Here is a 15,513-nt window from a genome sequence, read left to right as displayed (position 1 = left end):
TTAGTTTGCTTAGCTGACAAGTTGAAATACTGTTTGCTTCAGTTGTCTGTTCAAGCTTAACCAGAAAATCCCTTGAAGAGTTTATAGATAGAGCTTTATCAACAGTAACATCAAAGATGTAGAGCTAGATAAGGATTCAACACACCCTTTGGCTAAAGATGTGTCATCATTTTATTTTGCTTCATTCAGACAGAAATGAGGTCTGAGCAAACTAAAAATCATGGTTTTCTTTGTGTGAATTGATCAGAGAACAGTAGGTACTAGGTGTATAGTTACAAATCTAAATCTTGGGACATACTGTCACTAGAATTTTGAAACTTTGTTTTGATTGAAGCTTCATTTTCTGAGAATTAGAGTTGCAACAGAAAGAAGGAAAAAATGGTTTAAGATCTACGCTTTTTCTTCATCTATTCTGCCTTTCCTTCTATAGCGTATTAAATAAGCCTTCTGTATTTAAGGAAGTTAGAATGATGAAACTTTAAAAAAAAAAAATGATTTCTACTTAAAATAACATATATGTTCTTGAGATTCCAGCTTTTTTTTAAGGAAAAGTGAATTTTGAAGTCATGACAGAGGGAAAGGAGAGGCAATGCCTGGAAAGCATGAATACCAAGGTGGCAGAAAAGTCTCTGTTTGGAATAGTGCAAATCTAGAATGCTGAGGCTGATGCAAAAAGCCCTGCAGCTGCTGTTTCCTAACACTGATAAGCTAATTTGAGTGTCTCTATATCATGTAAGACATTTGCACCCTCAGAGTTCTTGCAAAAAGTTTGCTCTATAAATCCTCCTTACAGGCTATAACAGGGAGACAGCAAGTGTACCTTCTTGGAGCCCATACCAGTCTACTTGAGTTTATCACTCTGAATTTTTCATACAGAATTTCTAAAATGAAAACTACTTCCAAGTGACAATGTTGTCAAAGCTACCCTTCTGGAAGAAAAATGACAACACTGGAGTTGGGATGGTTTCACAGATCCAAGAGAAAGTAATTGTCTCAGGCAGTCATACTTATTGTGAAATTAGTCCTACAGGATAAATAACTTATCTAAATCTCTTAGGTATTGTAAGATTCTATATGCACTGATAAGTCAGTGTAGGCTAAATTTCTTTCAGAGAAAAGTGAAACATAGGAAGCCAGAGGGCAAATCTGTTTTTCCAATGGATTCACTGTTCTTTGTGGAGAAAGATACATTCCTTGTATTGAAGTCTGAGCTTCTCTGTATTACCATTTTAGTTCCAATCAAGAGTGTAAATTTGAAGTGAATCTCTCAATAGGCCCTACCCATGCTTTGGATTGTACTGCAGAGTTCAAACGTGGATCTTTCCTGGATGCAAATACATTGTGAGATGTACTTGAGCTGATATCAGCTAGAGAGTCTCTGGAACAACACTGGAGTGGGCCCAAAGTAAACCCTCAGTCCTACATGGTGTGTAGAGCAGGCCCTCAGTACAGATTGTCCTCTACTCTATGGATACATCCCCACTGCCCTCCTTCATATGCTAGAATACACATAGTGTCTATAGGACCTGCAGAACTGGAAGAACAGCAGGAGGCTTAGAAACCAGAGCAGAACCACGAAGCTGGCCCACTGCCTCTGAATCTTCTGCTGCACTGTTCTTTTATTTAAATGCTCTGCTTGGTTTTTCATGTCTTCTCAACATCATTTATAGGAAAAAAAAAGATTGTGTTTCCTGAGCTGTTTTCATATTTAATACGCTGTGAAAAATACTTCTGATATCCTGATATTATCATTTGTCAGTATTATATGCAGTATAGATATAAATGGTTTATTACTGTTATTTCCGTAGGGCTTATGTCTTTTTTCTTGCCTTCATTTTCACTTTAAAGAACAGCTCCCACTATATCAAGTCTGTATTAAGCTGTGTCAGGAGTCAGGCAGGCACTGCAGTGAAGGAATGTTAGAATTCCCCTTTCTTCTTTCAGTAAATTGGGTGTACCAAGGGGATGGTATATTTGGATGTTTTCATTGTTTTTTCCATTTAAAGAAAATGCTCACTGAGAATCACGTAGTAAGTTTACGTTTAACTCCTTGAATTGGATTTCCCTTCCCTCCCCTCCCCCTTTCCCTTCCCCTCCCCTCCCCCTTCTCCTTCCTTTTCCCCTTTCCCCTTCCCCTTCCCTCTTCCCCTTCCCCTTTCTTTTCAAGAATCAATTGACCTATCAGTATTATTAACACTTTTTTTTGTAACTGAAGTTAAAGAGCAATTCTCCTAATTGAAAGTATTCTGAAAATTCCCTATTTCTCCTATAAGTGAAAAGCAATTTAGTGGATTTGTTGTTTTTTTTCTGGGGATTGGATCATGTATTATAGAGCATGGCTTTTTATGGCAGGAATAATTGAGAAAATTCTAGAAAGAGAAAGAGGAATTAGCCTAACTCTCCCTTCAGCTTGAAGTCAACTCATCTTGACGCCCCCTGAAGTCCCTACCCATTATCCCTCTCTGAGGGAGAGTTGTTTGTTTTCACATATCATTACTGTATCCATTACTTCAACAAAATGCTCTAAACTCACCGGCTGCCACACAGTTTCAATCTGGGTGAAGAAAAAATTTAATCCCTGGGCAAAATTCGTATTGTGTGGAAGTAGTGTTTAGTTGTGAGGAGAAGCTTCAGAGGACTTCATCTCATGAATTTCTAAAACAGACCAGAAGTTTGCCTCTTGGATCTCATTAGAAGGACCCACTTGACCTCTTATTAACAGCATTTTCTTTCTCTCTGAGCAAAAATTTGGACAGGCACATTCTTTGATGGAAATAATCAAGAAATACTACTTATTCCTTTTATGTATCACTAGACCAAACACTGGGAATTATGTTCAAATATATATTGTGGGTTGCCTAAGCTTTTCCATAAGCCAAGAAAATTCTGAGTTATGAGTGAGGAAGGCACAAGGCTCTGTCCTGTGAAGCAGAGGAGCTACTGTAATCACAAAGCAAGGAGAAACTTCTCACCAAATTTAGTGTTTCTCAGTACAGTTAATGTTCAAGCCATTCATAATTCTTCTCGGGTGTACATAGACATTCCACTACACTAAGTTCGTTTATATTCAGATTTCACTTACACTGTTTTCTGCTCTTTTTTTAATGCAAAAAGTTATTCCCAATTTTCTAGAGGGTAGTGGGAGAAGAATGTTGACTTGCATTCTCTATTCTCTCCTATCCCATACCTACCTACATGGCCAAACTTCTACCAAAGAAGACCTCCTGGTTTTGAAATGGGGAAATTTGTACTTCTTTCAGACAACCTCAGAGGCACTGTATGTAAAGTACATGAAAACTTGGACATCTTGTCACAATTCCTTATCACTCAAGTATTACTGAAAACTTGATGCAAATGCTGATGCAACAACTATCAAAGCAAATTAACATTACTGAATTGCTTGAATTTCTCTTTACAGGAAGCACCTGATAAAAACAAAGCCAATGGATTGTATTTTAGAGATGGAAAATGTCGGATTGACTACATCCTGGTCTACAGAAAATCCAATCCACAGACAGAAAAGAGGGAAGTATTTGAAAGAAACATCAGGGCAGAAGGAATTCAAATGGAAAAAGAGGTAAAAGAGTTTCCCTGAAGAAAAAAAAAAAAAGCTTTGAACTTTTAAATCTGTGCAGAATGTGAATTGTGTTTACTCTGAAACCCCTTTGCACTGTTGTAGTAGTGGAAAAAATGCTTTTAAGCATGACTAAATATAGACTGCTTATTGCCAGAGCAGCAGGAAAGCATAGCCTAAAGGAAAATCAGACACATGGATTGAAGTCCAAAACAGGCCATTAGAGTCATCTTTTTCAATCTTATGCACAAGTAGGCCATAGAATTTCATCCTCTGCATTGTGCAAATAGAGAAAACAAATGCTGGTTTTGGATGGCCTAAATTCTACTCAGTGCAGTGCTCACTTCTGCATGTACATTTCTTACCTGGTCCATTCATTGATGAGGATCTTGGTACTTGTTTCAGAGGCATATCAAGACCCCTGCCTTCGTGTTCTTGTCAGCTGAGGTGTAGGGTCTTAGGAGATATTTTGGTAATTTGAAAACTGACTACAATCTCCCTTGTAGTCCTAATCATAAACATTAAAATAATTGAAAAGCCTGTATGAATTTCCTGTGTCAATGTTATTTCTAACACTATGTCCTAAAACAGTGAATCATTTATGGACAGGAGTGTAAAATGAATGTAAACTGCTTAAAAATGTATTGATAAGATATGCAAAATTTTTTGCCTAGGTCTTTTTTTTTTCTTAAATTTAAATACACTTTCTTGAGCATATTTAAATGGGACTTAAGTCTCATTTCCATGCAGGATAGGTATACTGAATACTTAGTTTTACTATAAATTGATCAACCTACACCTGTGTTGATATGCATTGTTGGCCTGCCGCTGATGCAAATGGTACAGGAATTTTCAGGTTACAGACATTCGTAAACTGTTTAAATGCTGTACATTATCTCCCCTTCTGTCACTGAAAGTTTGGTACATGTGTAGATATTCTGCCTGTGTGCTTAAAAGGCATTCTTCTTTGCAGAACACTGGAATAAGAAATGGAAGGTGTTTCTCTCCACTATAATTAAAATGTTTCTTATTGTTCCATTTTTTATAATGAACCTGGTACTGATGGATATTAAGTGCATGTCAGTGGTTACGTCAAAGAGTTGCCCTAAATTATTCCTTCAGATAATCTGGATGGTAGCATTTTTGGTGCTGAAGTTGTTACTGGGTGTTTTAAATGACAGCCTTTGCTTCTTTGTTATATATGCTTCCCATAAAAATGCCAGTGATTGAAAGAGTTGCAAAACAAGATCTGAGAACATGGGAATGCTGCTGTGGTTGTACATCTTCAAAAATATCTGAAGGTTGGGAAGTGTAGAGAATGAATGTGAAATAAATTCTCCGTGTTGCTACATCTAACAGTTTTGAATTAATCTTGCTATATTGTGATTTTTTTCAGTTCTTGCCTTTTACTGTGGTGAAAGTTATGAGATCCCTTTATATTTTAAGTATTATGAAACTTACAGCATTCTACACAAAGAACTTTTTCAACTTAACGATTTAAGTGCTTACAATTAGACTTTCCTTGTGCCTTTCATTTATTTGGAGTTTCCTGCTTGGGCTGCATGAATACTCTGCCCATTTGATTATTCAGTTCAGTTTCTATTATGCTGCTGGCATGGAGTTTGATTTCTTATTAACCTCATCTGGCCTTGGTGTGATTTCTTGCTGGCATCAGTAATTGTTACATTTTCTAAACTAAGAGTGATCCATATGAGGCTGTGCTCATCATTCATCACTCAGGATAATGTTTTTAAAATCTAGGATGCCAGTATTTTAAAACTTATGACTCTGATCTAAAATTAAACTCTAGCATGTGTACTTTATGATCACTTCAGTTTCTAAATTGAATTATAATCCTGAAAGAAAAAAGTACATTCTTGGTACACCCTCTCTTCCTTCTTGCTGAGTAACAACTGTGCTGCATAACACTTAGATTTTAGCTGTGTGGTGTGATTGGTTAATGCCTGGATTATTTCCCATGATTTTCTACTTCTCCTTTTTGGTGAGACTGCTAATTGTGTAGGGTTTCAGATCTGGAATATTTTAACAGTAGATGTGTTTTCTAATTGTTGTTCATATTAGATGTATTGTTTCCACTGGAAAACTTTGCTCACAGATAAAATGAGAGGATTGTTTGTCTCTATGACCAGAAAGCGTATACAGAAACAACAGGTTGTTACTGCTGGACTGAGAGAAATATTTTTACATGCCATGAATTTGTGTGGTGGTAGGTTCTTTCTTCTTTGGGTACTGGCAGTCCATATATTGACATTTGATCATGTTAGTCCTGTTTTCAATTTGCAGAGACGGGAAACTTAGACCTCTTCACAATGCAGTTTTGAAGCCACATTCCTCAGAAACACTGCAATAAAAGAATAATGCATTGCAGTGACTAGCTGACAAGCATAACACAGCAAAATACCCAGGAAATGGTGGGTGCAGAGAGATAAATGTTTACTTAACTTCATGGAATGAAAAAGTGAATCTGAAATAAATGAATGAATGTTGAGATAACTGGAGGCACAACACCAGAATCGTGTAGCTGAGAAAGGTCTGAACAGATATGTTTCTGACTGTAGAAAATTATTATCACTTTTTACCAGTATTGCTCAATTTCACATTGAGCAATAAACAAATTCACATTTAGATTCTTCAGCTGTATCACACTATTCTCCAATGCAAGTTATGGTGGTTTTTGTGCTTTGTGTAACCAGTACTAAAGAATAAGGGGGTTTTTGGCCAAGGAACCCATCATTGAATTAATAAAGATGTAGAAAACAGAGGTCTAAGAGTGAATGGATAACCTAAGAGAGCAGCATATTTCATTTTCTGACCCTTCTCCCTGCTTTTCAGTGTTTACTCTATCTGTTAGTAAACATTGACACAAGAGAGGTAAATAAATATGATATCCTGGCTCTGGGATTCTTGATGACCACAATGTTTAAATTCTTTAATACTCTTTGAAATAGACTTGTGTATTGAGTAAAATGAAGAATCAATCTTCAAAGGAAGCAAGTTCTCATTAGAGTTGAGGTATCAATAGCAATGCCTGTTTGCAGGCATAGATACTTTCTCTAAACATTACATAGGACCAATGCCTGCCAGAGGTGACTGGCAATGGTTAACTGGAGGTATGATATAAATGTCTACATTCTGAGTGTATGGTTCATATCTTGAATAGCCCTAAGATCAGCCTATTGACTCCAAGAAAAATACACTTATCACTTTCATATAAAGAGAAAATACATATTGAATCTATCATTCCAAATGCAGCGTTCATCCCTCTGAGATAGTAAAAACCCAGCATTTTTCTGGAAACTTTATCGTTTCAAGAGAAAATGAAGACTAAGAATTACATTGGGCACATTTCATTTTTCACAGGTATAAAGATTTATAAATACAGTGCAAATGCAAGGAAGACGTAGCGTGCTGCTAGAAAGAAATCTGTATAAAATTGGATTTCTAATTCTTAAAAGAAAAAGATCATCTTAGGTTTAAGTAAGTACTGCACATACATGGGTAGAAAATAGCTGTACAGGAATAGACCACTTTTAATTTGAGCTTGGCATGTTTTTGTGTGTTGTTTTTTTTTTTTTAATTTTGCTTCTTATGACTTCACTAAACTACTCATACAGTGCTATGAAAAGTACTAAATATGTTTTGCTTCACATTTTGTCTCAGATGTTTCATTTATAAGTTGGAGGTTGATTTGATACAAACTTCATTTGAGAAAACATTGGGCATATTGGTAGAAACTGATAGGTAGAAATTTGGAAAGAAACTATTAACTAGTGAAAGAAATATTCGGGCCCTATATTTTATATATTTTACATATTTTTGTATACTAATTTTTCCATGTAGAAGTAATGAACTGCTTTAAAGCATTCGTTTCTGACCTAACAAGCAAGTCTCCTGACAGTTACTGAATGTTTCTGGAACTAGTTTACGATATTTCATGGAAGGCAGTCCTTTGGGCTGCTGCCTCCACATCAGTCATTGCATATCCCAGCTGTAAGACATTAGGTGGTGTGTTTTTCAAGAATAATCCAAACTGTATGTTTTTTCTGTTGCATGCCTGGTTAAAAATTTAAACATTGCCACTGTAAGTGTCAAGCTGTCACCAGTGTGTCCCAAATTGCATTTGCTCCCTGCCTCAAGCAGTAGCTGACATTTTTGGGGCAACACCTGGCTGATATGCAGCTGGTATATAAAATAGGTGTTCTCTAAAGAAATAAAGAAAGATGAGAAGGGGAAAGGAAAGTTCAGCATAAGCTTCACTCTTGTTATAAGTATCTACTAGCAGGAATATTCTTAACCAGAAACTTAAGAATACTAGTTAATACTAGTTAATTAAGAAATTACTTTTCCAGTAGTTGATATAATGGAATTACTGGATAATATTATTTCATGGCTTTTCATGTTAGGAGGAGATGTGCATTAGTTCATGTTGACGTAGTTGAGATCTGTAAAGCAGTTTCTCTTGATGTGGCTGTACCTTTGCGCTAATGGAACAGGACTTTAGGAGTTCAAACCATGTATTCAGTAAGAGGCATATATTTAGTTGCAACTTGGAGCCTGATTTAGAATGATGAATGTTGAGAGAAATTACAGATGACAGAAAGAGCACACAATATAGTATCTCCATGACTCTTGACTCGTCCCTGAGTGTAAAACCAAAATAGACTTATGACTGTGTCGAAGTGAAGTAAAAGTTAGAAATAGTGAGTAGGAAAAAAACCCAAGATCTTCAAGGACTAAAACTTCAAATATAGTTATGCTCAAAAAGTGATGATGCAAATATGAGATGTTATAATCAACAGCTGTTCTTCTTGAGTACAGTCAAATATTAGCATCTTTCATTCTGGGAGAAATGACATCTACTACCTTTTTTTTTTCTTTTTTTTCTTAGTACTGCAGAGCCAAAACAATTACGTCAAACTGCTCTGCTTTTTTTCTGGTTTGTGCCCCATCACTGCAATTGTTCACAAGAATCCTGTTATGTAAATGTTGTTGCTGATTGTGGTTCATAGGCAGAAAAGAACTAGGCTGACTTCCAGCCCTCAAGTGGCATTTGCAGAACTCAGTTAGGAGAGGTGTTTTATAAAGTTAGCTTATGTAATTTGTCTCTCTGAGGAGCAGTGTGCATAAAAAAATTGCTGCCTTCTGAGTGACTATAAGTTTCTATTTCAGCTTTGATTTCAGTACATTCAATTATTGTAAAGACAAAACTTTGTAAGTAATTTATTGCCGCTGTGGATATTAACTTAATCAAGACATGTAGATTATAACAGATTGCTCAGCCAGTGTCCAGGTTACTCCCTGAAGCTTGCCAGGGTAGTTTATGGGATAGTCAGGAGCAGGGTGCAGATGAGGAGAATAGCTCAACTAGGTAATCCTTTTTCCTAGTTGTCATTTTTCTTTCATCTTCAGATCCCTTCCTTCAAGTTGACTTTACTCTGCACATACCAAAACCCCCAATCTACTAGAGAAGAGGGTGGCGAGGAGAAGTTTCCACCACCAAAACTTTGTTGACTGTTCTCTGAGCCTTTTTTTAGAGCAGCAGATATCTGTACGCATGCCTGCTGTAACATACGTCCAGTGCACACCCTGCCACTAGGAAGCACCAGGATAGCTGTGTGTGTGATCTCCATAATGCACGTGCACAGTAGGTAAGGCTACATGGAGGATGTTACTTATGGCTAACAGGATTCCCTTTAGGACAAACTATATTTGCTCTCTAGCTAGAAAAAAAATTATAGGTTGCTGACAATAGTCTCTTAATTCTGACACTGTTCCTTTTGTGTTCTATAATAATGTGTGACTCCTTTAATTGCAGTGGGTCAGACTGCTGATTGTCACCTCATCATTTAAAGTCAACAGCTCAGCCGTTTCTGCCAGCTGAGAAATCTTCCTTCTACATATTAATGCATTTTCAATTATATGGTTTTGTATGTATTACAGATTACACATTCTTTTTTTCCTTACTGATTGAATTTCAAAGCATACTCAAGAATATTTTCAAGAGGAGATAAAATTCTTTCCTATTATATTCCATTTTTAATAATGATGGAGAACCTTGTTTCTTCTAATTACCTCAAGTTGTCATACCATTACAAAACAAAAAACCTGCTTGGATGCACAAACACATGTGCACTCATGTATATGCAAAATGAAATAAAGGATAGCCAGTATCTATCTTAAGGTCATGAAAAGCACTACATAAATGTCCCAATTCCTTGACATAAGGGACGGATTTTTTTTCTGTGCTAGAGCTACAATGAGGAAAACAGTAAGATGTGAATAAGAGTGGCATGAATTTCCCCATTTCAGTAGCTGGCATTTGGACAAAACTAGGACTTGGATATTAGTCACTACTGTAACTAATATCAAGCATTCTGTAGCTTTCATGAGCTCCACGTAAGTTATTTCGGTCTCTCACTTTCCTGATGCTATTACTCAGTATGCAAATAACTACAACTAATGAACTTAAAGTACAAATTACTCAGCCTGCAAGAGATGCAGTTTCACAAATAGCATAATATCCCATCATTTGCAGGTACAGCTTGTTATTTAATGTTTAAGCACTGTGTCTGATTGCATCCACAAATCATGGATGGAGATATCAAAGTGACAGAAACTATGCCTGCAAAAAGAGAAACAAGCTGAAATGCAAGCCCATCACATGTATTATGAGTGAAGTGCTTCCAGCTATTTAATTTGAACATAGGGCTGTTCATCTCATCCAAGCTCAGTCAGATGAGGTTATAAAAAGACTGATCTCCCAAAGATTTATTGTTAGTTAATGATCTACTGCAAATAGCAAGAGGAGTCTTTTTTTCAGCAGCTTTCTAGAGAAAAACATATAGGTAGGAATAAACAGCTATCCTTTTGCAGAGAGTGCTCTGTATCCAAAAAAAAATCTTGTTGATAAAATTTATCTTGTTGATAAAATCTTGTTTCAGCTTTCAGACAGTGCCCACTATACAGCACAGGACAGTTTTATGTAAAAACGTAAGGAAATGCATGGAAATCCGGATCAAGAGAGTCCAAACTCAAACTTCAATAAGCAGTTTTTAAAAATAACCTTTTTGATTGACTGAAGGAGCCCATAAATAAATACGTTTTTGAGTTGACAAATTCCAACCTTTAGCAGGATGGTGTAAAGCTGATAGACTAAGAAATCTAGTGTAACTGTTGCTGAAAAATAGATTTAGATTTGAAAAAAGTATGGCTTTTGCATGGAGTGCAAAGGTAAAACAGAAACTATGTAAATAACTGAAGAAGGATAAAAAGGTCCCTGAGACACTTCACCCTCAAAAATGCTGAGTAGGATTTTTTTATCAAAGAGTTTCTTGCCATAAATCTTCACAAATCAAAATGTCAAAAATCTTTTGAAGGACACTAGGCTCAAGGGAAAAAACAAACAGGAGATTTAAAATCACAGTGAATGTTTCATACTAGATGTCCCCTATATGTCAAAAGTCACCTTTCTCTTTACAGTAATTGCTCTTAAACTGCAATTATTTTTGAGACATTTTTTGTCTGCCAGTGGCATCAGGATCAAGCTTAGTCCAGAAGGCTACTATCACTTAACGTACAGTGAGAGTTTTTGTTGCCTGAAGGTGACATGACTGGGTTTCTGCAGCAGTCCCTTGCTGAACTGGTTTTGTGAGAAGAAATCTAGAGCTGTCTGTAGGGAACAGAAAGACACGGTATATAGAAATGCCAAAATATGTTTTAGGTTCTCATTTTGCGTTGATGTTTTTGGGGCTTAACATGACTTGTAAGGATTGCAATGTATTTAATGCATTACACTTATGATCAAATTGTGATGATTTGCACCTGCAATATCCTCTTGGTCAGGGATTATTTGGGTCTTCTCCTGCAGCACAAAGCTGTGTGGGGCTGCACTCCTTGCAGGCAGTTCCAGGAGAGATTTCATTTTCCCTTCTTCTCCCTCCCCTGGTACAAGGGCTCCAAGCCATTTCATTGACTACTTGCTTTCTTTGCTGTCCAGGTTAGCTCATCCATGCAGTCAGTGGAGCATTGGTGCTGTGTATCCTGGATTAAGTGTATTTTAATTGTGGTACCAGCCTCACAAATAGAGCTAGATTAATTATCTCAGAACTCAGACTTTATTGGAAACGATGTTTTGGTTTATGACTCTCTGGGCTCAAATTAAATCCAACATTATCCATCGCATACATACATATTTGTTTCTTGCCATTTCAGACTGGTAGTGAAGTGATGTTGGAAATGAAGTTTAATAAAGCTTGACCTGAGAAAATATTGTTCCTGAGGTAGCCACGTTGGCTGAAACCTCTGTCTGCTAATTAATCGTGTCTCTATGTTTAAAGTCTTATCTAATTTACAAAGCTCTCTTTTGTCCACAAGAAACTTTTCTCCTTATACATGAGAGCTTTTGAGAGAAGATCCGAAAGTGCCTGGTAGGCAAAACAATTTAGAGATGTTTTTCTTTTATCTTGAACATTTTCATGGTATAGCACTTTTCTTAGGTACAGACAGCCTGTTTTTTGCTGTTCATGGTCTCAGACTGATATTTATTTTTACAAGTAGGACTGACGTCCCGTTCTGAAGTCTCCATTACCAAGCATGAATATAAGAACACTGAGGTTACTTTCTTAACAACTATCTCTTACAACTGTTTAAAACTCAAAACTTTGCAAAAAGAGAGTCTCCACAATGAAAATGAAGGCGGAAGAAGAAAATGGAGACATGTAAATATGAAAACTGTATCTCTACATTATTATTTCAATTTAGTTGCCACTATAGGCTATAATGAGTATACACTGAGTATACACCATTTCCTTATGCAGAAAATTTAAGGGTATGAATTTAGACATAGACAGGTTTTAAAATGAATTTGACTAGAAAATCATCTCCCATAGTAAGTTTGTAAAACTCATCCATCTAATTTTAGTTTATTTTCTTTTTACATTTCTAGCTTAATTGTTTTAGTTTCAGAAGTAGTCATTATTTTTTGAAAGCAGCAAGTTTATTTGCTTGGCTTGTAGTAGTTAAATTCTAATTAATATATTTTTCTTCAGTATTAGCATTCTTCTGTTCTTTTTGTGTATGTGTGTGTGAGGAACATAACATGAAAAATTTTTAATCAGTCTAATGTAATCTCTTTTATTCAGGCCATTCCCTTTAAAATGTCCGTTTAAGTAAGACACAGTGGACCCTAATAGCATTACTGTTATTCTAAGTGTTCAAATCTGATTTTCTTAATTACAAAATATCAATAAAAATACAATTTTCCAATGAATTGTTCGTTTATTTAAAAGAAAAAAAAGACTCTAAACAGGTCATCCACTTTGAGGAGAAAGCCATTCAAGCATGTTTACATGCATTGCTTTTTCTGATTTGTTTGTAATGTGGGTGTACAAGACTGTTTTGAATATAGATTTTAATTGGATGGTCTGGTGAGGATTTAGGATTTGAAATTATTTTTATGGAGTGAATGGTTTTGACCTGAGAGCCCCATCATCAAGTAACACCATTTTCTAATTAAGGACTCTGCTCATTATTTTGACCAGGAAGTGAAAAGCAGAAGGAAGTTTTTCCTTTTCTTGCAATCCTGTTTGTTAAGAAGAAATGCATAAAAATTTCCTTGGAAACTGGTAGAATCATACCAGGAAGATATTTATGTTTATTTTTTCATAATACTGAATATTTGTCAACCAGCTCAAAGTTCTAAATGCTCTCTCTCTAAAGGTTTCTCTTAGGATCGTTTTCTTCATCACGTCTGTTTGTTTGGAATTTTTACTTCTCCTTGACACAAGCTAAAGAAATTGATATTTCTTTGCAGCAATTTGGTATAATATGATGCTGGTAGGACAGCCACACTGCAAAGATTTTCTGTTAGTGATACAGTTGAGTAACAACTAGCAACTTCTCTATCCAATGCTACCTTCATAAATGAAGGTCATTAATATAGATTAGGCTCAGCAAAAAGTTTTAAAGGAGGAAAGAGGAAAATATTTTTAAAATATGAAAAATTTTCATTAAAACATTTTAAAAATTAAGTTTGTGATATTGAAGTGCCACGCTCATTGACAGGAAATGCATAATTTTATAAAAGATAAAACAGGAAATAAAAAGGAAAAAAAAGACAATAGAACGTTTTAAATGCCTACATAATCCAAAAAGATTCCAAAACTTGTTATTTTGTGTGGACTATGGTTTTTGAGATTACATTGAAATTTTTCAAGTCTTTACCTGTACATTTTTTGAAATCTTGTTCAATTTGTTTCATTTTCATATAAGTTATTCAGTTTTGAGTTGAAACACAATGTAGTTCTATCAAATGTCATCACAGGTGATCACTGAAAAGTAGGACTGTGTACCTAGCAAATGGCTTTGTTTACTGATTTTGTTCTTAATTTTTGTCATAGATTACCTATTTAATATAAAAGAAAACCAGATTTTGTAAACCCAGAAAAGGACTGACAAAAGAGTTTGTAGTTATGTTCACTCCGCAAGCAATTTATTTCTCATGACTACTGGAAAGTGCAGCTAAATAAGTAGTCTGGGATATGGTGCTAGATTCACAATTTGATGCAGATCTCATCAGGTTGAACATGGAAGTGTATGAGTTTTTATCCTCCCATATTCAGAGATTTCAAGTTGAATGCCCCATCCCTGGGGGTTTCAAGGCTGGGTTGTATGGGGCCTTGGGCAACTTCATCTGGTGGGTGGCAGCACTGCCCACAGCAGAGGGTTGGAACCAAGTGAGCTTAAGGCCACTTCCAACCCAAGCCATTCTATGATTGTCACACATCCTAAAAATTTGCAATGGAAGCATGAATATGTCTCAGGCTTTTATGAATACTTAGAATTTGGATTTTTTAAAAAGTGCATATGCACCTCTGTAAACGTCTGAAAAACATTCTTGTTAACTACATCAGTAGACTCTCAGAGCATTGTCAGCAAGCTACTACGAAGATGCAAAAACACAGTTCTGTTACACTGTGTTACTCTTGATTCCCCAGCCTTTTGTAAATTGAACTGTTCTGAGTTAAGTGTTTTTAATGGTAGATGGAATTCTAATGCCATTAACCTCTTGGTTTTTGTAATTCTTATGCTCTTAACTACTTAATTTTGGTCTTGAAAGCAGCAGAAACGGAAGATCTCTGAAATTCACTTTTAATTGTAAGTAAAATAATACTATATTCCATACTAAGTACTGCATACAAATAATGTTCAAAATATCCTAAAATTATCTCTAAAGGAAATGGAATGTTTTGATAAACATATACTTTAAGTACCATTTTTGCCTGAACTATCTTTATTTTTTATCAAATAATTCTTTATTGTTTTATTGAATTTAGAGTGATGAATGTAAAAAAAAAAAAAAAAAAAAAAAAAAGTGAGTGGATGAAAGTTTAATTTTTCCTGAGTCAGGAACCATCTCTTCACTACTGCCTTCTTGTCAGAAATTATTACATTACTGTTTAAACAGAAGCATGATGTAGGGCTTTTATCCCAAACTTGACACTATCACATTCCTTCCAGTCCCACACCCCATCTCCTGAAAATCCCAGTCCAATATAAGATGGGATCTCTGGACCCATATTAGTTGCATGTGTTTCTCCTGGGAAAGTGATACACTTTGGTCTTTTTATATTCATCTGAGGATATTGTAAACATTAAAAAGAATCTAATGTGTTAAGAAGTCCTATTTTAGCAGAAGATTGGGCACTAGAACTAAAGCAGAAAATACATCAAACGCCATTTCTAGATCATACTTAACACTTGAAGGTCTTTCTGCTTTAGTCACAGTCTCAGCCGCACTAGGAGAACTAAGGAATTCTTGACTGTTCTACTCCCACTTCACGACTCCCAGCAGCAGCTTTCCCTGTGCAGTACTTACAGCTTCATGTCCCTGACTTTTCTCCAAGGTTTTCCTCTTTCAA

General features: G+C 35.8%; 1 protein-coding gene across 4 annotated transcripts in view; it reads left to right on the top strand.

The window, feature by feature from the left end:
• The window catches only part of ANO4 (anoctamin 4), a 168,735-nt gene that overhangs the window by 76,577 nt on the left and 76,645 nt on the right, over positions 1-15,513 (top strand). For all 4 annotated transcript variants that reach the window (XM_052669029.1, XM_052669028.1, XM_052669027.1 and 1 more), the window contains exon 4: positions 3,419-3,577. In XM_052669029.1, coding sequence (XP_052524989.1) covers positions 3,419-3,577 — 159 coding nt within the window. The remainder of the gene's footprint in view (positions 1-3,418; positions 3,578-15,513) is intronic.

This window comes from Tympanuchus pallidicinctus, unplaced genomic scaffold (genome assembly GCF_026119805.1).
Source record: "Tympanuchus pallidicinctus isolate F22 unplaced genomic scaffold, pur_lepc_1.0 scaffold8, whole genome shotgun sequence".
Taxonomy (NCBI): domain Eukaryota; kingdom Metazoa; phylum Chordata; class Aves; order Galliformes; family Phasianidae; genus Tympanuchus; species Tympanuchus pallidicinctus.
This window is presented reverse-complemented; position numbering and strand designations above follow the sequence as displayed.